The sequence below is a fragment of the Oncorhynchus keta genome, chromosome 24 (assembly GCF_023373465.1).
Source record: "Oncorhynchus keta strain PuntledgeMale-10-30-2019 chromosome 24, Oket_V2, whole genome shotgun sequence".
NCBI classification, from domain to species: domain Eukaryota; kingdom Metazoa; phylum Chordata; class Actinopteri; order Salmoniformes; family Salmonidae; genus Oncorhynchus; species Oncorhynchus keta.
This window is the reverse complement of record NC_068444.1, coordinates 31,017,670-31,044,465: the sequence shown is the minus strand read 5'-3', so window position 1 is coordinate 31,044,465 and position 26,796 is coordinate 31,017,670. Positions and strand designations below refer to the sequence as shown.

At 44.0% G+C, this 26,796-nt stretch overlaps 2 protein-coding genes across 2 annotated transcripts; both read left to right on the top strand.

Annotated features, from left to right (window-relative positions):
- The first annotated feature begins 7,497 nt into the window (after positions 1-7,497).
- Positions 7,498-10,814, top strand: LOC118357380 (WAP, Kazal, immunoglobulin, Kunitz and NTR domain-containing protein 2-like). The gene is made up of 2 exons (XM_035734414.2): positions 7,498-8,038; positions 8,351-10,814. Exons 1-2 carry the CDS (start codon positions 7,841-7,843, stop codon positions 9,881-9,883), a joined length of 1,731 nt encoding a protein of 576 aa, XP_035590307.1. The 5' UTR covers positions 7,498-7,840; the 3' UTR covers positions 9,884-10,814.
- Positions 10,815-13,047: 2,233 nt separating this feature from the next.
- Positions 13,048-18,735, top strand: LOC127911470 (uncharacterized). Its single transcript, XM_052478430.1, has 2 exons — positions 13,048-13,182; positions 16,534-18,735. Exons 1-2 carry the CDS (start codon positions 13,048-13,050, stop codon positions 18,733-18,735), a joined length of 2,337 nt encoding a protein of 778 aa, XP_052334390.1.
- Positions 18,736-26,796: the final 8,061 nt, after the last annotated feature.

Here is a 26,796-nt window from a genome sequence, read left to right as displayed (position 1 = left end):
GCCTGCCTTCTAGATGTTTTTGTGAAGCATTTTATTTTTATATACATTCATGATCATAGTACATGTTAACTACTCTGGTATAGCCTACACTACAACCGCAACATAGTTAACAATGTAGGAGGTAAACAATATTAAGTATGTAGAACATTTAGCTGAATGATAGGAATTAACAGGATTTATGGTGTGGATTAAGGTTAGATAAATATGGCCTGTCAACACAACAGAGCATACATACATAGAACGTATGGCCTAGATCTATTCAACTATATTCTTACGTGGGCCAGAGATGATTATTATTTTGGAAGAACTGTATAAAGAAGCAACACACCAATAAATCACTTTTCTACAAATTAAATGTTGCTGAATGTTTTTACGGAAATCATAATTTTATCATAATTGAAAATGGTGCAAAGCTTGCATTATTTATTATTTCAACAGCTATTAAAGGTTTCTTACGATATTAGGTAATTATAAAATCATCTGAAAACTAAGCATCTCAATAAATAACAAAGATATGTCAAATCAGGTAATGCCAAAGTCCAGTCTTAAGGAAGTATGCTTTGATTTCATTTCCCTCAGTCATTAGGTACATTTGTTTTGTCAACCTCCCTTCTAAAGAGTCCGTGTGAGCATCAGAGAGGGAAACAGAAGGCAGGTCCATGTTCCTGATAGTCATAGCTTTCAGAAATGGGGTCATAATATTTTGTAACTTACACCGTTCAAACGTTAGAGCCAAATGTATATGAAGGAAAATAATCAACATGCCACATGTGAAAACGCAAAGCACAAAGCTACAGTATAGACAACCAAAGTGCTTATCATTTTGGCACTGAATTTAGAATTTTGGCTGGGATTTTTTTGCAGATATTTTATTAATGTTCAGAATTGATCAAAGGGCCAGTCTAAATGAATAAACGGGGCTGATCTGGCCACGACTAGTACAATGGCTGCCAGTTGAATAGCCCTGGCCTAGATTAACATTGACATTTTAGCGAACCTATAAGCCTTCTGCATGGAATATCTCACTGACTAGTACAATGGACCCCTTGTTAAAAGCAAAGTGAGAGGCCGTTGTCACTCAAAGGTGAGGTAGTGGTGCCAAAACCACCATCCATAATTGATAGTTTGATTAATTTTCGCGTCAAAAGGTATTATCCAAGGCTTCTCACCTTGTAGCTCTCCGGAACCAGGGTTGGCAACCCCGGTGAGGTAAATACATTCATGCTAAAGTTACTGCATATAAGCACTAGAGGGGGATCTTAAATCACGCTGCATCATTCCTCACAGACTCAGGCTTCAGTACTGATGGGAGCTGGTGTTGTCTGAGTAAGGGAAAGGGGATACCTAGTCAGTTGTACAACTGAATACATTCAACTGAAATGTTCCCCTTTGGCATTGCTAGTGCCACGTGCTTACCAACTGAGCCACAAAGGACCACATTTACCCTTTAAAGACTCCGCAGCAGTATTGTTTTGAATGCAGAAAATACCCCAATAAACATTAGTAATTTGAAATGTCAAGCATTTCATTAAGTATATTTGCGCAATGAAAGTGAATCTGTTCCACAATCATCCTGAGAGCTTAGCTGCTATTTTTACTCTTTTATAATTAACCTTAGTCATGACTGCTGCAGTGTGATGGGTGGTTGATGTGGTCACTCAGGATGAAGTTGCTTCCAGAGCTTCCCCCCCTAATTGTTATGCTAAAGATTTGGGGAGAGTAAACTAATCCTAGATCTGTGCCTAAGGGCAGAATAGCTGCACCAAACGCTGACAGGTGATTGGTTTAGCTGACGATGGATGAGCTCAGGGTGCCAGGAATCAGGATGCTGAGTAACGTCTCAGCCTATAGGGCAAAACCACATGAGAGAGAAGCTGGTTTGGAGCTCCACTCCTCGCTACCCACCACAGAGATTACACCTTAGGCACTAGAGTCAGAAGTGAGATCAAGATTGAAAACAACTCAAGTGAAGTGGTGACAAAGCAAGAAGTTTATCTGGGATCGAACAAAGCCAACCTTGTTTTTCTAAGGCCTTGATTTCTCTGTTTTGTCAGTGTATTGCCAAATATAGGATGTCTGTGGTAGCAGAGAAATGCCAATATGTCAGTTTTGGCACAGTAGATATTTTCTGGGCTGCTTTTGGATCAAAGAGCTGCTTTCCGAAAGCCTCCCAGGTGGAGGTGGTGGTGTAAGGACACTGACAGTTGCAGACATATTTCTTTAGCAGGATCTGATATTGATAGGACTTACATTGCCACAGGGGAAGTTGATGGATTAAAGTATTTATCAGAAGCTTGACAATTGAGTGAATTGTGCACCATTGTCTGTGATAACTTAATCAGGTGTTCCAAGTATAGATCACATGTGTACTGTGTAGAACTCTCGCTGTCAAGGGATGCAGTCAGTGTCTGTATTTTGATATTTTATTTTATTGAGAGACTTAGTAAACCAGGTATATGCACGCTCTAGTCTAGGCAATCTGTCATTCATCGATCAATTTAGTTCAGGGAGAAACAAATTGTCAGGATTGCGTTTTAGATTTTAAATCAAATGTTTGATATGAGGCAACAGTACAGAATGTCTTATTGCTAAACATATCTGTTTTACCATTTAGAAATAAAAGCACTTTATGCATGTTCTCTCCCCATTTGAAAAAGTCCTAAGTATTTGGACAAATTCACCTATGCCTATAATGTATTAAAGTAGGCAAAAGTTTAGTATTTGGTCCCAATATTCCTAGAAATTACTTCATCAGGCTTGTGACTCTACAAACTTGTTGGATGTATTTGCAGTTTATTTTGATTGTGTTTTGGGTTATTTTTTGCCGAATAGGAACTGAATGGTGAATGATGACTGGAGTCATTCTCTTTGAGTGGATAAGATGTTTCTCAACACATTTAAATTAATCCTAATAATGTCATGATTAAGAAAAATGCTGATTTTACTGGAATATAGAGCCACATTTTAAAGTATAGCCTCACTGTCCAAATGGAAGTGCATTCCGAAAGTATTCAGACCTCTTGTCTTTTTCCACATTTTGTTACATTACAGCCTTATTCTAAAATTGATTAAATCATTTTTTTCTCTCATCAATCTCCACACAATACCCCATAATGACAAAGCAAAAACTTTTTTTATAAACATAACAAAAAACACTGAAATATCATATTTGCATAAGTATTCAGACCCTTTACTCAGTACTTTGGTGAAGCACATCTTGCAGTGATTACAGCCTTGAGTCTTATTGAGTATGACACTACAAGCTTGGCACAGCTGTATTTGGGGAATTTCCCCCATTCTTCTCTGCAGATCCTCTCAAGTCCTGTCAGGTTGGATGGGGAATGTCGCTGCACAGCTATTTTCAGGTCTCGCCAGAGATGTTCGATCGGGTTCAAGTCCAGGCTCTTGTTGGGCCACTCAAGGACATTCAGAGACTTGTCCCGAAGCCACTCCTGCATTGTCTTGGCTGTGTGCTTAGGGTCATTGTCCTGTTGGAAGGTGATCCTCAAATCAAATTGTATTTGTCACATTTACATGTTTAGCAAATGTTATTGCGTGTGTAGCGAAATGCTTCAAATACTTATGACTTGAATCACCCCAGTCTGAGGTCCTGAGTGTTCCGGAGCAAGTTTTTAATCAAGGATCTCTCTATACTTTGCTCCATTCATCTTCCCCTCGATCCTGACTAGTCTCCTAGTCCCTGAAAAACATACCCACAGCATGATGCTGCCACCACCTTGCTTCACCATAGGGATGGTGCAAACATTCCTCCAAATGTGATGCCTGGCATTCAGGCCAAAGAGTTCAATCTTGGTTTCATCAGACCAGAGAATCTTGACCAGAGTCCTTTAGGTGCCTTTTGGCAAACTCCAAGCGGGCTGTCATGTGCCTTTTACTGAGGAGTGGCTTCCGTCTGGCCACTCTACCATAAAGGCCTGATTGGTGGAGTGCTGCAGAGATGGTTGTCCTTCTGGAAGATTCTCCCATCTCCATAGAGGAGCTCTGTCAGAGTGACCATCGGTTCTTGTTCACCTCCCTGACCAAATTCCTTCTCCTCTGATAGCTCAGTTTGGCTGGGCGGCCAGCTCTAGGAAGAGTCTTGGTGGTTCCAAACTCTTTTAATTTAAGAATGGTGGTGGCCACTTTGTTCTTGGGAACCTTCAATGCTGCAGAAATGTTTTGGTACCCTTCCCTGTGCCTTGACACAATCGTGTCTCTGAACTCTACAGACAATTCCTTCAACCTCATGGCTTGGTTTTTGCTCTGACATGCACTTTCAACTGTGGGACCATAAATAGACAGGTGTGTGCCTTTCCAAATCATGTCCAATCAATTGAATTTACCACTGGTGGACTCCAATCAAGTTGTAGAAACATCTCAAGGATGATTAATGGAAACAGAATGCACCTGAGCTCAATTTTGAGTCTCATAGCAAAGGGTCTGAATACTTATGTAACTACGGTATCTGTTTTTTAGTTTGAATACATTTGCAGAAATGTCTAAACCTTATTTTGCTTTGCCGTTATGGGGTATTGTGTGTAGATTGATGCGACTTTAAAAAAAAAAGATTTTAGAATAAGGCTTTAGCGTAACAAAATGTGAAAAAGTGAAGGGGTCTGAATACTTTCCGAACGCACAGTTCTGAGCACCTTAAATAACCTCTTCTAGCTGCTAGAGCGGTCTAATGATTTTTATTCTATTTCGAGTTTCATTCCATTTTAAAGCTGCCTGTGTTGACTTTTTCATGTCTTATAAAGAATCACCCTATTATTATATACCTGTTTAAGCCTCAAGATCCATCCATCCTCACCTGTATGACAGGAGTTTATTAATTTCGGCTCCAAATGAAACATTGCATTTGTCAATGACAGATGGAGTGGAGGAGGGCATGTAAGGTAAGAGATCTTTCCTATGTGGGGTACGTGACAGATTGTACTATGTTGTTCCTTCCTCTCTATCCATCAATCACACTTTGAGTTGCTTTGACTGGTGAAAGTGAGTGTTTCAGCACATCTATCCCCCCATCCAAACACACACATACACACACACACACACACACACCCTCTTGCTTCAGAAATGTACCATATCATTGCTTTAGGCCATTCTGGCCTGAACTTGAACCTGCAGTGCTAGATGTTAGATTACCCAGTGACTAGACAGTACCTGTGGCCAAACTCATTGAAATGATGTGACCAACATCAGACTGTAGATTATAATTGTTAATTGCTGAATTGGGAAAAACAACATATGTTTGTTGGTTGAAAACATATTGTAAACACAACAATCCATCTGAGAGGATTAAAATGGTTAGACCTACTATAATTCTTCATACTGGCACGCAGCTAAGGCTTGATTAAATACACAGTAGGGCCGACTTTTGTTGCAGTAAAATGCACTCATGTGGCCCCTGTATCCTTATTAGCATGACTGTGTAGAAATTCAGCCTGAATAGTCGATTCTTCTAAGGGAATTGAATGTGCATTCCCTAGAACATTTCTTTTACGTCAATGCCATTGTTGGTGACGAGCATTTGTTGGTTTGTGGGTCATCTATATCTGTGTTGTGACTTCCTCCACTGAGAGAGACCGAAACATTGTCCCCGTATCTTCCTGTTCGTAAATCAAGCTGTCCTGACGAAAGAGGTTCATCCAACTCAGCAAGTAGTCCATCGCATTTCCAGCCTCACCTGATGGCAATCACATTACCAAAGTACTATTCTACCTGACTCCGACAGTAGGAATGATAATATGTATTATGCAGACACCAGACTGCCTGATAGGATTATAGTAACACCTCGGTTGTTGTTGGTCTGTCACTGTCCATGTGTCAACTCTGAGCATCACAGATCAGAAGTTTATATTTTCTCTCTGAGGTACAGTTAGCTGTTTTTCAGAAAGGTGTTAAGGGCAAGTAATGTTCCACGAACCCCTGTAACAGCGACGGATGGTGTCATTTAGAAGCACGCCTGATCCACGGCACAAAGGCAGGTTTTGGAGGATGTGTTGTGTGTGTGTGTACTGCAAATTGGAGGGAGCTCAATGTTCTTGAGGGAGTTGCATCTCAAACGGCTGGGCAACGTGAGTCACGTACGATCTGGCGCAGACACTAAACCCACAACACAGTACAACAAGTGCTATTTAACAGTACACAGCCGCACCTCCAATTAAACCCCTCAAATGATCACGATGATTCTTTCTATTCACATATAAGACACTTAAGACATTAAGGTTGTAGGAGAACATAATCATTTGCATGGCTAAACATCAGTTACAAAACATTCAATATTACCTTATAAGGTCATGGATTGGATATCATAACCAATCCATCAATAAAGCAACAGACAGAACAGACATGGTGTACAAAGCACATATAATCCCTTTCAAAAGGAGAGTCTAAAGAATATCCATTTGTAACAAGTATGGGCACCATCCAGTGTCCTCGGCAGAGCTTTGCCTGTGTTCCTCCAGCTGGCTTGTTTTACTATCGTTGTGTGTACCAGACAACTCCACTAGTCCTCAGAAGGATGGTAAAAACAAGGACAATTATCCATCATGGGGACATTTCCCAGGTCTAAGGATAGTCTATTTTAGGGTTAGAATTAGGGTTAAGGTTGGATTAGGGAAATTTTGAATGGAAATACATTTTAGGTGTGTGTGTGTGTGTGTGTGTGTGTGTGTGTGTGTGTGTGTGTGTGTGTGTGTGTGTGTGTGTGTGTGTGTGTGTGTGTGTGTGTGTGTGTGTGTGTGTGTGTGTGTGTGTGTGTGTGTGTGTGTGTGTACTAATAATACCAGCTCCTAGTGTAATACCTGATCCACACACATTTGAGTGCTGATATCCACCAGCCTCATACTTCTAGGCTTGGAGATGACTGTGAAAAGCACTCAGGTTCCTCATTCAGATAAATGACAAGCACTATTAGTCCCTCTTCTCTCAGCAAAATAAATCACAGTAGGCCTAGTCGATGCATTAAAACGGATTCAAGTAATGCAAAAAGTATGTCAATTTGTTCTGTATTCAAATGGATAATTTACACTAAGGTCATAATTGCACATTGACAGTAATTGTTATCCAAATGAAAACTAATTCGTCCCCTAATAATTTTATACAAAATAATTGACTATTCAAATATCGCAGAAGTATTGGCATTAACGGTTAGAGGGGATGACAGTAGTTTAATGTAGACTTAGGCTGCCTGTCATCAAAACTCATCAAAAGCAGTCACACGCAAGGAACCAATAGTCTGCAAAACGTATCAACAAAATGTATTTTATTTAGAAAATACATTTTTCACAGAGTGGATTGTTGTTAAGATTATTGAAGTAGGCCTACAGTTTCAATCTCTCCAAGTAACTCGTGCGTCTTTTTTCCTCCAGTGCGCAAGTCTGTATCCCGGTGCATACAAGGCGCATACTGGGTTAAATGGGGATACCAGCTCAATCCTTCTAACAGACAGGTGCCCCGCCAGTCCCAGCCCAGCTTTACCACTCTTTCAACATCTCACAAGCAATTCATAACTGTCACTTGCGAGCAAGGGCGAGTTATGTGGTCAGGAGATCGCCTGGGAAGAAGCCGATTGGATATTTTGGAGCAAAGTTCTGAAGTATAAATAGAGCATCTTCATCTCTAAAGACTTCAGATACCTGATCGAACAAGAACTCGACAGATTAATTTCACTCTATTTAACTTGTAGGTTACTGGAGACTTGTTTTAAATCTTTTGAACTTTGAATTTCAAACCTCAATAATCGGCGGAGACATTGAAAAATCTATATTTTTGCATCAATAAATAGGCTACAACATTTTTCTCTCTAAATTTTCTTTGAAACTGGTACACGCTGGCGATGTGGTGGATGCTGTTTCCCCGGTGGATCTGGTTCTTGTTGGGGCAGTGCCTGGTTCTGTGGTTGGACCAGCGGGTCAGGGCCATGTCTGTAGCCGGAGTAGCCTATTCCCATGCCGGCATCTGCCCCAACGAGATGAACCCCAACCTTTGGGTAGACGCCATGAGTACCTGCATGCGGGAGTGCGAATCTGACCAGGTGAGTGTTCCCTGTCATCACGTCCTACTCTACTCAGTGAGAAATAACATTGTTTTAATTCAAGCTGTTAAATTATAGGTTTTAAAATAATGAATTCATGATAGAATATGAGTAATTTGTAATTCTATATTATGTATAATTCAAAAAGTGCATTACAATTTGTCACTCAACATCTGCTTTTGTATTAAATGAGAATAAACATTAAATTATTAATCTAATCATTTTAATACATCTTTTTTTTTTACAATTGCTTCTCTAACATGTAAAATTCTACCGTAACCAATCCTTTTAATCCCTCCCCTCTCCCTACAGGAGTGTGAGAAGTTTGAGAAGTGTTGTCCCAACGTATGTGGAAACCAGAGCTGCGTGGCGGCACGTTACATGGACGTTAATGGGAAAAAGGGTCCAGTGGGCATGCCCAAAGAAGCCACCTGTGCCAGCTTCATGTGCACCCAGCAGGGCTCTCAGTGTGACATCTGGGAAGGCCAGCCTGTGTGTAAGTGCAGGGACCGCTGTGAGAGAGAACCTCATTTCACCTGCGCCTCCGACGGCATGACCTACTACAACAAGTGCTACATGGATGCTGAGGCCTGCTCCAAGGGCATCGCCCTCTCTGTGGTCACCTGTCGCTTCCACCTCACCTGGCCCAACACCAGCCCCCCGTTGCCCCTGGAGACCACCCTCCGACCAACCACAGCCCCCCTCCAGGAGACGCCCCCACTCCTGACGGAACCCCAGCCGCCAGTCATGGCCAGCAGCTCATCACAACAGTTGGTTACCGTGGGAGACACGGCCAGCTTCCTGTGTGACGTCACGGGGCACCCGCGGCCCGAGATTAGCTGGCAAAAGCACCAGGTGGAGGGAGATGGAAGGGAGAGGGTTGTGATGAGACCCAATCATGTGAGGGGGAATGTGGTGGTCACCAACATTGGCCAGCTGGTGATCTACAACGCCCAGCCTCAGGACTCTGGTGTCTACACCTGTACTGCAAACAACCCCTCTGGCTCGGCCCATGCCCACCATGCCCTCACCGTGGTGCCCAGGGATCCCCTGAGGAGAGAAGAGCCCAGGAACATGACCCGCTGCCCGGCCGAGGAGTGCCAGAGGCCCCCTGACACGGTGGAGGAGTGTGGTGGAAAGGAAAGGGTGAGCTGGTACTATGAGCCTAAAAGGAACAGTTGCTTTTCCTTCACCCATGGCAGCTGTAACAGCAACAGGAAACCATTTGAGACGTATGAGATGTGTATGTTGTGCTGTGGTCCGGAGGTGTCTTCCCCCTGTGGCCTGCCCAGCCTGCAGGGTCCCTGTAAGGCCTACGAGCCCCGATGGGCCTACAGCAGCAGCCAGAGGCAGTGCCAGTCCTTCATCTACGGAGGCTGCAGTGGCAACGACAACAACTTTGAGTCCAGAGAGGCCTGTGAGGAGATGTGCCCCTTCCCTAAGAACCACCACTGTAAAACCTGTAAACCCAGAGGCAAGATGGTGACCAGCTTCTGTAAGAGTGACTTTGTGATCCTGGGGAGGTTGTCTGGACTGATGGAGGAGAGGGACTCGGGCCAAGCCCTAGTCACAGTGGAGGAGATCCTGAAGGATGAGAAGATGGGCCTCCGGTTCTTTGGCAAGGAGCCTCTGGAGGTGACCTTCACCAACATGGACTGGAACTGCCAATGTCCCAACATCAGCGAAGGTCAGGTCATCGTCATGGGAGACGTGAGGGACGGCATGGCCGTGCTGCAGGCGGACAGCTATGTGGGAGCGTCGAACACACGCCGGGTACGGAAGCTCAGAGAGGTCATCACTAAGAACACCTGTGACATTCTCAAAGAGTTCCCCGCCATTCAGTAGACCAGGGGGAGAGGGATAGGGGTGCTTTGAGGACAATTGCACACACACACACATACATTTATTTTTAATTTAAATCGTTTATCCTTTTTCCTACCCACAAGATTGCATTCAACGCAATGTCAAAGTTCAAAGCAGAAAGTAAATAAAACCGAAAAAATGTAACACACCTCTGTACATAATGTACCTTGTTCTGAGAGTTTCACTTGAACAAAACATTCTTAATGCGCCCTGCCAACCTGTCTGTTTATCCCAATGCTCTCTGTTGTGGTCTGACTGTTGGCTTCTAATTGAAAAACCATGTATCAGAACAGAGGAGACATTCATCAAACCCTCTAGTTGTCTCATTCCCTATAGACTCGTGCCTTTTCCTCCTCCGCCTCTCCTGGTGCATCTGGAAATCGACCAAGCAGACTTTTGCTCGTTGGAAGCACCGCACAGAAACTACATGTTCTGATGTTTGTGTATATACATTACTTTAAGATTGTTTTTGATGTTTGTTTTCGTGTTATTGATCTGTCACTGTGGATGATGAAGCTGTTCCCTTACCTCTCTGGTAGAACCGGTGACAGTGTGTCTGTGTAATATACTGTGTGATTAAGTTTTGTCAGTACACCGGATTTAAGTTGTAATATATTGTCAGTGGTTGATTGCTACATTTTCCAAGAATCAGAATGATCTATCAACAATAAGGCACGTTAATGCTTCCCTTTGATATGTTGCTATTTATTGTACCGTAATCTTTCTGCTCTGCCGTTGACTCCCTTTCATACCTATATTCCCAAAGCACATTCTCTTCATTTGTTTTTCTCCTTGGAACGTATGTTCCTCTTTTGTGTCGTATTTTATGATGTCTTGTATAAGATCAAACAGGGATATCCATATCCCTGCGTTGTCATGTAAATATATAATAAAATATTAGATTCTGTCTCTACTTTGATATTTTACTGTTTCATAAACTGAAAGAAATGATTGGAATATACCAGGAAGTAAAGGGGAAAATTACAGGAGAGAATGAGGAAATACCTTCACACATTTCAGCTATAATTGTACTGAATAAAAATATAAAACGCAACATGTAAAGTGTTGGTCCCATGTTTCATGAGCTGAAATAAAAGATCTCAGAAATGTTCCATACGCACAAAAAGCTTATTTCTCTCAAATTGTGTGCACAAGGTTGTTGACATTCCTGGTAGTGAGCATTTTTCATTTGCCAAGATAATCCATCCACCTGACAGGTGTGGCATATCAAGAAGCTGATTAAACAGCATGATCACGACACAAGTGCACATTGTGCTGGAGACAAAAGGCCACTAAAATTTCTACATTGTAGAATAATAGTAAAGACATCAAAACTATGAATTAGCAAATATGGAATCATGTAGTAACCAAAAAAGTGTCAAAAAATTTAACTGACAGTCCAATACTTTAGGACAAGATGGTCAGTCATTCTGGAAAATTTCAAGGGCTTTGAAAGTTTCTTCAAGTGCAGTTGCAAAAACCACAAAATACTATGATGAAACTGTCTCTCAGGAGGACCGTCACAGGAAAGGAAGACCCATAGTTATCTCTGCTGCAGAGGATAAGTTCGTTAGAGTTGCCAGCCTCAGAAATTGCAGCCAAGTCCATATTATGTCAAAAACAGCTCAAATGACAGTCCATCATTATTTTAAGACATGAAGGACATTCAATGCAGAACATTTCAAGAGCTTTGAAAGTTTTTTCAAGTGCAGTCACAAAAACCATCCAGCGCTATGATGAAACTGGCTCTCATGAGGGCCAACACAGGAAAGGAAGTCCCAGAGTATAAGTTGGAGTTACCAGCCTCAGAAATTGCAGCCCAAATAAATGCTTCACAGAGTTCAAGTAACAGACATATCTCAACATCAACTCCTCAGACGAGACTGTGTGAATCAGGCATTCATGGTCAAATTGCTGCAAAGAAACCACTCCTAAAGGACACTAATAAGAAGAGACTTGCTTTGGCCAAGAAACACGAGTAATGGACATTAGACCAGTGCAAATCTGTCCTTTGGTCTGATGAGTCCAAATTTGAGGTTTTTGGTTCCAACCGCTGTGTCTTTGTGAGACGCAGAGTAGGTGAACAGATGATCTCTGCATGACGTTTCCCACCGTGAAGCATGGAGGAGGAGTGATGGCTTTGCTGGTGACACTGTCTGTGATATATTTAGAATTCAAGGCACACTTAACCAGCATGGCTACCACAGCATTCTGCAGCGATACACCATCCCATCTGGTTTGCACTTAGTGCGACTATCATTTGTTTTTCAACAGGAGAATGACCCAAAACACACCTCCAGGCTTTGTAAGGGCTATTTGCCCAAGGAGAATGATGGAGTGCTGCATCATATGACCTGGCCTTCACAATCACCCGACCTCAACTCAATTGAGATGGTTTGGGATGGGTTGGACCGCAGAGTGAAGGAAAAGCAGCCAACAAGTGCTCAACATATGTGGGAACTCATTCAAGATGGTTGGAAAAGCATTCCTCATAAATCTGGTTGAGAGAATGCCAAGAGTGTGCAAAGCTGTCTTCAAGGCAAAGGGTGGCTACTTTGAAGAATCTAAAATAGAAAATATATTTTGATTTGTTTAACAATTTTTTGGTTAGTACATGTTTCATTCAAGTGTTGGTTCATAGTTTTGATATGTTCACTATTACTCTACAATGTAGAAAATAGTAAAAATAAAGAAAAACCCTTGAATGAGTAGGTGTGTCCAAACTTTTGACTGGTACTCTATATATACACTGCCACATGCATACATTGTAAAGGTGAAACAAGGTGGCAGTTAGACAACATTTCTCCAGTTGTTTGTTCTCCACCTCCATGAGCCACTCAGACTGTAAAGCAACAGAGACCATGCGTGCGTCTATACAGTAAAAGTGCTGTACCTGGGTGGTTTGTCTGACAGGAGTGATGAAAGAGAGAGGGGAATAGCGTGTCCCAAGCCCACCCTGGTCGCTCCTCTCCTTCGCCCCTCTTTCCGCCCACTTTCCTCGACTCCCACCCTCCCCCTCAAACACACACACAGCCCCCAGTGGCATAGTAAAAACTCCACTGTGTTTTGTTTAGTCTCTCCAATTCCTGTGTAATTGGGTAGAGCAGCTCAGCCGTAAACCTCAGGTCCACTCCCATTCAGGAGTTATGTCTTTCAAGGTCTGCCAGAAGCCTGTTCTGGGCCTGGGGTTCGACAAGGGTGTTCCTCCACTGCTGCCTTCCTCTGGTTCTCCCATCTCAGCTCTGAGCCCGGAGAGGGAGGGAAGCAGTAGATATCCCCAGGTATGGTGCTCCAGGCTGAATCACCTGGGACCTCAGGCCTAATGTGGAACTGCTTTTGTTGGTTTAGAGAAGGACAAGGAGATGGTGAGCTTTAGAGCTATCTATCAGGAAAATATATGCAGGATCTATTACCTGTGGCTTTATTTCATTCTCACCATTGACTTAATAAAACATTGATAATTTGAGATGGACTGTGGTTCTTTCTATAATTATTCTGCACACTTTTCACAGCCCATTCAAAGAGCTGAGATTGAGCCAGCAGTATGGCAGGACAAGCACATTACCTTATGTTCTGTGCCATAAAGGTCCAGACCTCTCTGCATGGCTGTAGTACACTTCCATAGACCCCGTCCATACACATTGGTGTTGGAATTCAGATTTACGACAAGTTTGACAGAACTGGACAACCAATGTTTTGATGAGTGTGTGTGCTCAAAAACAGTTGTGCAATGGTTCTGGCAAAACTAAAATATTTTACAAAATGTCACAAAGAAACTAACTAGCTTATTGTTTTTTTTGTTGTGTGTGTGTGTGTGTGTGTGTGTGTGTGTGTGTGTGTGTGTGTGTGTGTGTGTGTGTGTGTGTGTGTGTGTGTGTGTGTGTGTGTGTGTGTGTGTGTGTGTGTGTGTGTGTGTGTGAGAGAGAGATCTGCAGTGAACTCCAAAAGTATTGGGACAGGGATTATTAATTAATTTTTTCTCTGTCCTGCATTTTGGGGGGTGTATGACATTCAGGACTATCCATAATCATGGTAGCATCCACATTAATGTAGAAGTGTTTAGAAAACTATTATGTTCTTATTTACATAAAAGTAACTCAAAAGGACACACATTATTTACCATTCATTTCTATTGGGCACAAAATAGTCTGAAACGCAATCAAAACAAACAACAAATGCAACCCAAAAGTTCGTAGAGTCACAAATTTGATGTAATCCTTGAGTGTTAGGAATATGGGACCAAATGCTAAACTTTTGACTACTTTAATACACAAGTGAATTTGTCCCAATACATTTGGTCCCCTAAAATGGGGGGGGGGAACTATGTACAAAGTGCTGTAATTTCTGAACAGTTCACTCGATATGGATGAAAATACCCTCAAATTAAAAGCTGACAGTCTGCACCATTTCAAATTGAAAGTGCTGGAGTACAGAGCCCAAACAATGTGTGACTGTCCCAATACTTTTGGAACTCACCGCAATTAGCCACTGGTTCCTCGACAGAGTCAGTACTCTGTAGTGACCTACAGCAGCTTTCTGTACAGTGCTCAGTTCCTTACTCAAGGGCACATCTACTGTACAGATTTTTACCTTGGGGATTTGAACCAGTGACCTTTTGGTTAATGGCCCAACACTCTAACCACTAGGCTAGTGTTACCCAACTCTGATCCTTGAATAGCCCCAACAGCACACATTTTTGTTTTAGTGACAAAAAAACACCTGATTCAAATGGTCAAGGGCTTGATGATTAAATTACAATTAGAATCAGGTGTGCTCGTCAGGGGCCACAACTAAAATATGTACTGTTGAGGGTACTCGAGGACCGTAGTTGGGAAAGACTGCACTGTTGCCCTAACAAATCTCTCTGCGTGTGTGTATGGACTTATTACAACGGATGTTGAGAATAGAGTGTCCTCTCCACCTTTGGGATATACGTTGGGATATGCGTTGGTATTACATTGCATGTACATCTGAATTTCACAACCAATCTGTGTGGGGCCATAAAAGGATGCTACAGTAGCACTGAAAACACAGTTTACAGAAGCACCTGGATCTAGATGACAATATAAATACCACTTACTTGATGATAATGTCCCCCCTCTGGCAAATATCTCTCAATTCCATCAGCAAAACCAGCAAAAGGATAGCCTATACATTGAGGAATGTCTTGGCAGACAATTCCATGTTCCCCAAGGGAGAAATGTACAAAATGTACATATAATAATAGTCTGACAGCTTATGTTTGAAAGATATACTGTCTCTTTACCTCAGTAATTCATATGCAAACATCAGAGTATACAGTACCAGTCAACATTGTGGGCACACCTACTCATTCAAGGGCTTGTCTTTATTTAGACTATTTCTACATTGTAGAATAATAATGAAGACATCAAAAATATGAAATAACACATATGGAATCATCTAGTAACCAAAAAGTGTTAAAACAAATGTTTAATTGTTCAAAGTAGCCAACCTTTGCCTTGATGGCAACTTTGCACACTCTTGGCATTCTCTTAACCAGCTTCACCTGGAATGCTTTTCCAGCTGTCTTGAAGGAGTTCCCACATATGCTGAGCACTTGTTGGCTGCTTTTCCTTCACTCTGCAGTCCAACTCACCCCAAAATGTTCTCAAATCAGGTTGAGGTCGGATGATTGGGGAGCCCAGGTCATCTGATGCAGCACTCCATCACTCTCCTTCTTGGTAAAATAGCCCTCCATAGCCTGGAGGTGTGTTGGGTCATTATCCTGTTGAAAAACAAATGATAGTGGGACTAAGGACAAACCAGATGGGATGACGTATGCACAGACAGTGTCAGCAGCAAAGCACCATCACACCTCCTCCATGCTTCACGGTGGCAACTACACATGCGGAGATCATCCGTTCACCTACTCTGTGTCTCACAAAGACACAGAGGTTGGAACCAACGGTCTCAAATTTGGACTCATCAGACCAAAGGACAGATTTCCACCGGTCTAATGTCCATTGCTCATGTTTCTTGGCCCAGCAAGTCTCTTGTTCTTATTGGGGTTCTTTAGGAGTGGTTTCTTTGCAGCAATTGAACCATGAATGTTTGATTCACGCAGTCTCCTCTGAACAGTTGATGTTGAGATGTGTCTATTACTTGAACTCTGTGAAGAACTTATTTTGGCTGCAATCTGAGGTGCAGTTAACTCTAATGAATTTATCCTGTGCAGCAGAGGTAATTCTGGGCCTTCCTTTCCTGTGGCGGTCCTCATGAGAGCCAGTTTCATTATAGCGCTTGATGATTTTTGCGACTGCACTTGAAGAAACTTTCAATGTTCTTGAAATTTTTCAGATTGACTGACCTTCATGTCTTAAAGTAATGATGTACTGTCGTTTCTCTTCGCTTATTTGAGCTGTCCTTGCCATATTATGGACTTAGGATTTGTAGAAAGTAGTAAAAATAAAGAAAAACCCTTGAATGTGTAGGTGTACTGGTACTGTACAAAGGCAAGGTTTGGTACGTTGTTTTATGTTTCAAATGGTACAATTTAATCATAGCATGCATGAAAAATAAAAACATTGTGGAAGACCATAAGAACACCTTCCTTCCCTTTCCTTCCCTTCCAATTCCAACCCAACACCCACTCTCCAGCTTCCACCCGCCAGGAAGATAGTGAGATCCCTCCTGGCTGTCCACCCACCACTTACCCTCCCTCACCTCTACCCGCCACCCATCCTCCCTCACCTCTACCCGCCACCCATCCTTCCTCCGCCCTACCCGCCACCCATCCTTCCTCTGCCCTACCCGCCACCCATCCTTCCTCCGCCCTACCCGCCAACCACCCATCCTCCCTCACCTCTACCCGCCACCCATCCTTCCTCCTCCATACCCGCCACCCATCCTCCCTCACCTCTACCCGCCACCCATCCTTCCTCCGTCCTACCCGCCACCCATCCTTCCTCTGTCCTACCCGCCACCCATCCTTCCTCCGCCCTACCCGCCACCCATCCTTCCTCCGCCCTACCCGCCACCCATCCTTCCTCCGCCCTACCCGCCACCCATCTTTCCTCTGCCCTACCCGCCAACCACCTATCCTCCCTCACCTCTACCCGCCACCCATCCTTCCTCCGCCCTACCCGCCACCCATCCTTCCTCCTCCCTACCCGCCACCCATCCTTCCTCTGCCCTACCCGCCAACCACCTATCCTCCCTCACCCCTACCCGCCACCCATCCTTCCTCCGCCCTACCCGCCACCCATCCTTCCTCCGCCCTACCCGCCACCCACCCGCCAACCACCCATCCTCCCTCACCTCTACCCGCCACCCATCCTTCCTCCTCCCTACCCGCCACCCATCCTTCCTCCGCCCTACCCGCCAACCACCCATCCTCCCTCACCATCTACCCTACCCGCCACCCATCCTTCCTCCTCCCTACCCGCCACTCATCCTTCCTCCGCCCCTACCCGCCACCCATCCTTCCTCCGCCCTACCCGCCACCCATCCTTCCTCCTCCGCCACCCATCCTTCCTCCGCCCCTACCCGCCACCCATCCTTCCTCCCCTACCCGCCACCCATCCTTCCTCCGCCCTACCCGCCACCCATCTTTCCTCTGCCCTACCCGCCAACCACCTCCCTACCCGCCACCCATCCTCCCTACCCGCCACCCACCTCCGCCCTACCCGCCACCCATCCTTCCTCCGCCCTACCCGCCACCCATCCTTCCTCCTACCCGCCACCTCCCTACCCGCCACCCATCCTTCCTCTGCCCTACCCGCCAACCACCTATCCTCCGCCCTACCCGCCACCCACCTCCGCCCCACCCGCCACCCATCCTTCCTCCGCCCTACCCGCCACCCATCCTTCCTCCGCCCTACCCGCCACCCATCCTTCCTCCGCCCTACCCGCCACCCATCCTTCCTCCTCCCTACCCGCCACCCATCCTTCCTCCGCCCTACCCGCCAACCACCATCCTCCCTCCCCTCTACCCGCCACCCATCCTTCCTCCTCCCTACCCGCCACCCATCCTTCCTCCGCCCTACCCGCCACCCATCCTTCCTCCGCCCTACCCGCCACCCATCCTTCCTCCGCCCTACCCGCCACCCATCCTTCCTCCGCCCTACCCGCCACCCATCTTTCCTCTGCCCTACCCGCCAACCACCTATCCTCCCTCACCTCTACCCGCCACCCATCCTTCCTCCGCCCTACCCGCCACCCATCCTTCCTCCTCCCTACCCGCCACCCATCCTTCCTCTGCCCTACCCGCCAACCACCTATCCTCCCTCACCTCTACCCGCCACCCATCCTTCCTCCGCCCTACCCGCCACCCATCCTTCCTCCTCCCTACCCGCCACCCATCCTTCCTCCGCCCTACCCGCCACCCATCCTTCCTCCGCCCCTACCCGCCACCCATCCTTCCTCCGCCCTACCCGCCACCCATCCTTCCTCCTCCCTACCCGCCACCCATCCTCCTCCTCCGCCACCCATCCTTCCTCCGCCCCTACCCGCCACCCATCCTTCCCCCGCCACCCATCCCCTACCCGCCACCCATCCTTCCTCCTCCTCCCTCCGCCCCCGCCACCCATCCTTCCTCCGCCCTTTCTGCCACCCATCCTTCCTCCGCCCTACCTGCCACCCATCCTTCCTCCTCCCTACCCGCCACCCATCCTTCCTCCGCCCTTTCTGCCACCCATCCTTCCTCCGCCCTACCCACCAACCACCCATCCTTCTTCCCACAATTACAAGTTTCTTTCTCCCCCACCTGCAAACTTAGACCATTGATTGAGCAACCCTGCATCCTGCCCCCCCTCCTCCCCACTGCCCACCTTCCCCCAAATGCTTACTCTTTAAGGATACATATCATTCTATAGAAACCACTTATTGTGTATATACTTAATCTGCTAACAAGCCAAACTTAGTTGGATCGTCTCCAACTAATTAATTATATAGCATTTATGGGAATGTTGGAGAACATGTAGGGAACAACCCACTGGGAACAGATGTGAATTGAACATCTATTCCATGTTGGTTCAACATAATTTCATTGAAGTGACATGGAAACAACGTTGATTTAACCAGTCTGTGCACTGTGGGAACCTATTGAAGGGTAAACCAGTTCAATGTAGCCAGTGAGCCAGATAGAACAATTGTAAAACCACCACCAATTATGTTTTTATCCTTCTCTCTTTCCAAATCGTCAATTAAAACAACACTTTCAAAAACAAAAATGCATGGTTTGGATCTACAATAGCACTATTTATTTCCAATTAAAGGACGGCATATGAGGAACACGTGTGAACCTTGTTTTTATAGTGCCTAGTTTTTACTATTTTCTCTGCAGGTGATTTGTTCTACATCTGATTTAGTTATTGTTATATTTTGGTATGCTAGGTTTGTAATAATCATTAGCAACTCTTATTGGGTTGATTGGGTTCAAAAGCCCACTGCAACTCACACTGGCTGTGTTTACACAGCCACCCTCAGAACCCAAATCTAGATCCAGTCTTTTTTTCTGACTGTCCACACTGTTTTAAATGGGACCTTTATCAGATTTGTAGCATTCACATTGATGTAGCCTCTGAAGTGGCACAGATGCAAGGCTCATTTTCTGCCACTGTTCCTTTTGGGGTGGTTGTCATGGTAACAGGTCATGTGCAACAACAAAAAAACAAAAGAAAACTCTGAACAAAAAAATCTGATCTGAGTGTCCAGACAGAGGTCACATATGGAGGATCAGTTTTTTAATCAAGATTCAGATCCACACATTGTGGTGGTATAAATTGGAAGGCAAAATATCAGATTCCATGGGTTTTACTCTGTTTACAAATTAGGGGGAAAAAATCTGAATTAAGCTGCCTGTGTAAACGCAGCCAATGTTGTTGCAAGAATCTGCGCATTGCCATGTGGCTGTAACAGATGCTCCTGCCCTGAAACAAACATTTCTAAAGCAGTATTCTTTCATTCTGGTCCTGGGAATCCACAGGGAGGCTTTTGCTCCAGCCAAGTTCTAGGGTGTGGAGGCTATCTGAATTAGATTAGTTAGTGCGGGCTGGTACAAAAGCCTGCACACCCTGTGTGGGTTTACAGGACCAAGATGAAAGAACAGAACACTACCCCCAGGAGATTAATAAACTTGTATTGTATTCTAATTTAATGAGGCACATCACAGATAAAGATTAAACAAAATGTACATGATTGCCTGTCATGAAGATTTGATAGAAATATACAGGTCAGAGAGGACATGGCTATCTGCCTCTGCATTCTCCCCTGGGATATGTTAGTGTCTGCAGAACAGATCAACTAGCAGGGTGGTTTTGGCCCCCAAGATTCATCATCTACATCTGGTATGGCCATATTACTGACAAATTATTTTGAAAAGATACTGTAGTTAACTCATTTGGTATGGCAATATGATGAAATATTGAAAAGGTGCAGAAAAATGATGTCTACTGAGAATATACTGTGCAGTAGCTAATGTTACTCGGGTGCTGTTTAAATTAGATTAAAATTGGATCCATTCCTAATCTTATTTGGTGGAACAATGAGGAACAAAAGAAAGGGTTAGTTAGGGTTATACTTAATTATAAACTGGGTGGTTTGAGCCCTGAATGCTGATTGGCTGACAGCCATGGTATATCAGACAGTATGCCATGGATATGACAAAAAAATGTATTTATAATTCTAATTCTGTTGGCAACCAGTTTATAATAGCAATAAGGCACTTAAGGGGGTTGTGCTATATGGCCAATATACCACGGCTAAGGGTTGTGTCCAGGCACTCCGTGTTGTGTCGTGCTAAGAACAGCCCTTAACCATGGTATATTGACCATATACCACACCCATTCGGACCTTTTTGCTTAAGTATAATGTATTGCTGGTGCTGTTGTCTGACTATAGAGAGAGTTGGTTCCATCTAGCATCCTCTAGTGCAGGGGTCTCCAGCAGGTCGATCGCATGGTACCAGTAGCTCTATCAGTAGCTTGGCAAACAATTCCCGAAAGTAAATGCAATTTCTCATGTGTTCCATTGCAAACTATCTAAAACAAATCTCACACGCATCCAACACCGCAAGGTCCCAGCTACTATAATCAATGCAACATTGACATTATCCCGCCCCTGGTTAGCCACTATTGGCTTAAAAAAGCCAAACCTAACACAATATCTGCCTATTCATTTCCAGCAATATTGCCTCGGTCTGTCTATGTGGTGCGCGCGTTTGTCAACCACCCTGTGTGTAGCCAGTTGATGTGATGACTGTCTTGTGGTTTGACAGAAATACTTCCCCAAAACCTTCTCAATTAAATTTGAACTGCAATCACGAGTAAGTATATAATATGTATATATTATTTGGTGTTTGGAAACTTTGCCATGAAATGAGCAGCAGCAGTACAGAACCAACAATAGACGGCACATTTCGCAATTAAGGGCCAGAGGCACAATTAAAGGGGAATTACAATCAAGTATATATTTGTTTGTTTTCCTCCAGACCAACAAAAAACAGGTCTTCTGATGTGATTTATTTAACTATTGACATGGAATCGGAACATCCAATCTCGTTGTTCTCTATGAACAATTGTAATTTGGGGAGTGGTAAACAAAAACATCAACAACAGGACAATTACAACTTTGGGAAACGTAAAACCTAATTTGAGAAGAAAAGTTTGGTTTGTAGAGAACCCCCCCTCACCACAAATACGCATAGAATGTATCTTATTTGCTGTGTATATTTAATTAACAATCAAACATGATCTAGAATATTTTAACAATATTACCTAAGTCAACTAAATGCTGGATTAAATCCGTATCGCGGAAGATCCTCGTTAAACTGTAGAGGTCATTTCAAGATCGAGCAGACATATGCGGGGTTTACTGTGAACGCTGTCTCCGCGAACGGGCGAACATTGCCTTTACATTTCAATCGAGCTATAACGCAGAACTTTCTGACGTACAGTAGAGGAATGCAATGAGGATTTTTCTCCACTAAGTGTCAGTGTAGGACTGATATATTCTGATGTATTCTGTGTACACAGACGATAGATGACACCATAAGGCTTCGTTTACACAGTCAGCCCAATTCTTAATGGAAAAATAATCCGAATGGGGATGCCTTTGTAAACGCAGCCTAAGGACCTCACTATTTAAGCCCTTTAAGTTAATGAGCCCATGGTCACTTCCACTTCACTGGTGTTGTCCTTATTATGGATTTATGTGATGACATGGCATAACCTAAACAACACTCTCTGTCTCACACATACATACACACATACATACACACATACATACACACATGCACACACTTGACGCATACGCTAACGCATTTACGGAGGCACATACACACACACACAACTGCCCTCGACCTTTAGTACTAGAAACAATGACTGGTGAAAACTTAGTCCGAGATTTGGACATCACATTAACATGCCCCTATGCCATTTAGTGACTGTACAACCGCATTAGTTAACCAGAAAAGGATTACAACTAAAGCAGTGAATTAAAATACATGCAAGACGTTTGGTTTTACTTAAGTAGTTAAGCTACTAGCTTAATAAAGCAAAACCAAGGCATTCAAATCGCATGTCAAAAGTCATAGTTGTGACGTTTCATCAACGTCTGAAGAGCATTTTCAAGCATGAGTGACTCATAAAGCAGGCCTTGCATACGTGTTGATCCACTGAACAGTCCAGGACTACGTCAACAGAGCTGCTACAGTAAGCTCTATTACATAAACACATCACAGAGGTAACAGGGAAATATTTAAGTATGGGTGTTTATGAGAGCAGTAGAAATTAGAGTGTGAGTGTGGCTCTTAGTGGGATTTTTTGCTTTAAGTTTTGCCCGAAGATGCTACCTCAAAAGAGACCGTTTCAATAGAACACAAAGTGTGTGTATGTGTGTGTGTGTGCATGTTCCTGCGTGCGTGCATAAATGTGTGTGTGTGTGTGTATATGTACCTGCGTGTGTGTGTGTGTGTGTTTGCACTCTCCCTTTCCTTTATGGTGTTTATTTTTGGAGCAGTACACATAGGGGTTAGGATAGAACAGTCGAGTAGAGTAGAGTGGAATGGACCGAACAGCTCCTACAACCAGCCATGCCTCTGGCCCTGGGCAGGACAAGGTTCATCTCGCTCCCTTCTCCCATAGCCGGAGCCTGTCCACCCCTTGACCTGAATCCATCTCTACTCCTCTCTTATGTAATCTTTCCATCACAAACACACACACACACAGAGAGAGAGAGAGAGAGAGAGAGAGAGAGAGAGAGAGAGAGAGAGAGAGAGAGAGAGAGAGAGAGAGAGAGAGAGAGAGAGAGAGAGAGAGAGAGAGATTTGCTCTAAATCTCCACTGCTCCTGTTCCTGTTCCATGCATTATGCAATCTGCTTTATCAGTTGTTGGTGTTGATGCACAAGATAAAGAGAGGGAGGGGGACACAGAGAGAGAGAGAGAGAGAGAGAGAGAGAGAGAGAGAGAGAGAGAGAGAAGATACAATTAATACACAGTAATCTACCTGTCCTGTTGTAGGTCCTGCTCAGTCTAATACAGACCAGTTTCTCTACTTACAGTTCTATCGCTTCTGTATCACTTTCCTTGGAATTCACAGATGTGTTGTTTTGTTTGTCTCTTCAGACGAGAACATTTTCATTGTGTTGATTACCTGTCAGTCCAGCTTCAGAATGGAGAGAAATCTAGCACATCCTAGCTACCACAACAATCATCTCCTAACGCTTTGTTTGTGTTTGATGTTTTTACATGTCTACATTATCACCTCCAGGGACTCCTTGAGATCTGAAGTGAATTGATAGGTGTGAATCACAGGCATACCGTAGGCGTCGGCTGACCCTCTTGGTTTTTTATTGGCTTTCTTCATTTTGGGTGACGGCAATGAATGTGAATTAGTGGTATACAGTATAATATGGCGTATTTGCTATCTTTGGTGTAGTCTCCTAGGGTCTGATTTGAGGCTCTGTATGAATGAAGTATGAATAAGTAATAGAAATGGAGTCTTAGTACCTATGTAACTAAATAACTCAACTTTTATGGATTTGCACAGTTATAATTGCATGACAAAAATCATTATTTATAATCAGTAATTATAATACAAAATAGATCTGAGGCAAAGGAATGTGACATTTTTATCCAAATACAATTATAGGAGTGAGTGGGTCTCAGGCTCGGCTCTTAGCCTGTAAAATCCCTCATTGGTGTATCGTCTGTCTGAGAACTTCATTAATTCCTACATGGTCACATCTCGGCTGACTTCTTTCTCTCTCCCTCTCTCTCTCCCCCTCTCCCATTGTTTTGAGGCTACGTATAATTTGCTCTCTTTAAAGAACAGCAAAGCTCTTAAACCCTGATTTCCCTTGTTCATCCATCATTCATCCTCTCCCCCCTCTCTCTATCATTCTGTATCACTCACTACCCTACCCCTCGGCCTCCCTCCCCCCTCCCTATTAGTCTTGTCTAGGGACCAGAGAGTGGGCTCAGAGGAGGGAGAAGCATTCGGATCAGAAGCTTTGAAGTAGAATTACATAAGAATTCTGAACAGGTGAACAGCCTCTTTCTGAGTGATCACACTGAGCAGAGACCCACACAGGCACACACACACACACACACACACACACACACACACACATACACACACACACACACACACTGAGGAGGGTATTGCCGGCTTTGAAGAACAGAGAGTGGGAGACTTTAGAGGAATCAGAAGCATGACTGTGGAATGGGGCTGAAAATGGACCAAAAACTTGGGGCGTCGCTTCGAGGTTCCATCCTAGTTGTTTCATGGCTTTTCTTTCCATTTTTAACCTAGTTTAAAAGGGCATTTAAATAAGGGGCCATTTGGGACTGTCAGGTAATTTAATACAAAATAAAGATGCTTTATTCAAACAATTGACCACCCTTCTGGTTTCATGGAATTGGACCTTAAGTGTTAGTACTGGCCTTCATACATCTTCATAAGTGTTAATTCTGGCCTCCATACATCTTCATAAGTGTTAATTCTGGCCTCCATACATCTTCATAAGTGTTAATTCTGGCCTCCATACATCTTCATAAGTGTTAATTCTGGCCTCCATACATCTTCATAAGTGTTAATTCTGGCCTCCATACATCTTCATAAGTGTTAATTCTGGCCTCCATACATCTTCATAAGTGTTAATACTGGCCTCCATACATCTTCATAAGTGTTAATTCTGGCCTCCATACATCTTCATAAGTGTTAATTCTGGCCTCCATACATCTTCATAAGTGTTAATTCTGGCCTCCATACATCTTCATAAGTGTTAATTCTGGCCTCCATACATCTTCATAAGTGTTAATTCTGGCCTCCATACATCTTCATAAGTGTTAATACTGGCCTCCATACATCTTCATAAGTGTTAATTCTGGCCTTCATACATCTTCATAAGTGTTAATTCTGGCTTCCATACATCTTCATAAGTGTTAATACTGGCCTTCATACATCTTCATAAGTGTTAATTCTGGCTTCCATACATCTTCATAAGTGTTAATTCTGGCCTTCATACATCTTCATAAGTGTTAATTCTGGCTTCCATACAGCTTCATAAGGCCATAACAGAAGGTACACAGATTGTACTCACCAACACACCTCATGCTCCCATGTTAGAGTCTGGTTAGACTACAACAGTGTGTTCCCTTCCCACAGAGTCCTTGGCTAATGGAAGTTGTGTGTGTGTGTGTGTGTGTGTGTGTGTGTGTGTGTGTGTGTGTGTGTGTGTGTGTGTGTGTGTGTGTGTGTGTGTGTGTGTGTGTGTGTGTGTGTGTGTGTGTGTGTGTGTGTGTGTGTGTGTGTGTGTGTGTGTGTGTGCGTGCGAGAGAGAGAGAGAGTGTTTAGGTTATGCCAGGTCTTCACATAATTGTGTTCGTGGTTGCGCACGTGCGTGTGTGGTGTTCTGGTGGAAAAGTTTTAAGCATTGTTTCTGTGCTACCGGCGCCAGCCTGCAAGCTTGGCACAGCAAACGACATTCTCCTCACATGACCTATTCCACTACACCACTCAGATACTAGAGGACACGGCGGAGAGAGAACGAGATAGAGAGACAGAGGGAGAGAGAAGGCGAGATAAGTAGAAGGGGTAAGTAGAGGGGGATGGAAACAGAGGTGGAGAGAGGGAGCAGGGGGTTGAAAGGGGTAATGATGGGGAGGATGACAGAGGAAGGGGGAGAGGTGGGAGAGAGGGGTGAGGATGTGAGTGTCGGTGACCCCGAGGCACATAGCTGCATGCAGACTCCTGTAGCTGAACACGGGCCAGGAAAACTGTCAGGGTACACCGTGTTCTCCCCCCTGACACACACACACACACACACACACACACACACACACACACACACACACACACACACACACACACACACACACACACACACACACACACACACACACACACACACACACACACACACACACACCAGTGCAGATGATCTGGATGACTCACTCATCCCTTTCTCCTGCCCTTCTATTTTGGGATTTATCTCTAGGCTTTCAGTCAAACATTAAAATTGGGAAGAGGAGAGGAGAGGTATAGAGATGGAGAGATTACTGAGCATACACAGGGAAAATAGGCATTTTACTCAACCAGCTGTCATCAGGGTGTTCAATCCAGTGATTACGTCACTTGTTTGGCACAAACCACTTCATGACAATGCTACTTGGTTCACATATTGGTCTGGCTTTGTTGTGTGGTTATATTGGATGCATAGTTATTGTAAGCATTAATTATACTGTCTGTGTCACCAGAGGATTGCGACATACTGGTACATACACAAGATTTGTCATATAAGTACACATGTAGGATCTTAATTCGATAACCTTGTTGCAAGAGAACATTCCAGCATTGCAGGACATTTAAAACTTGTAGTGTATTTGAGGTTTAAAAAGGCTCCTGAAGTTAGTCATCTACACTTGAAGACTTG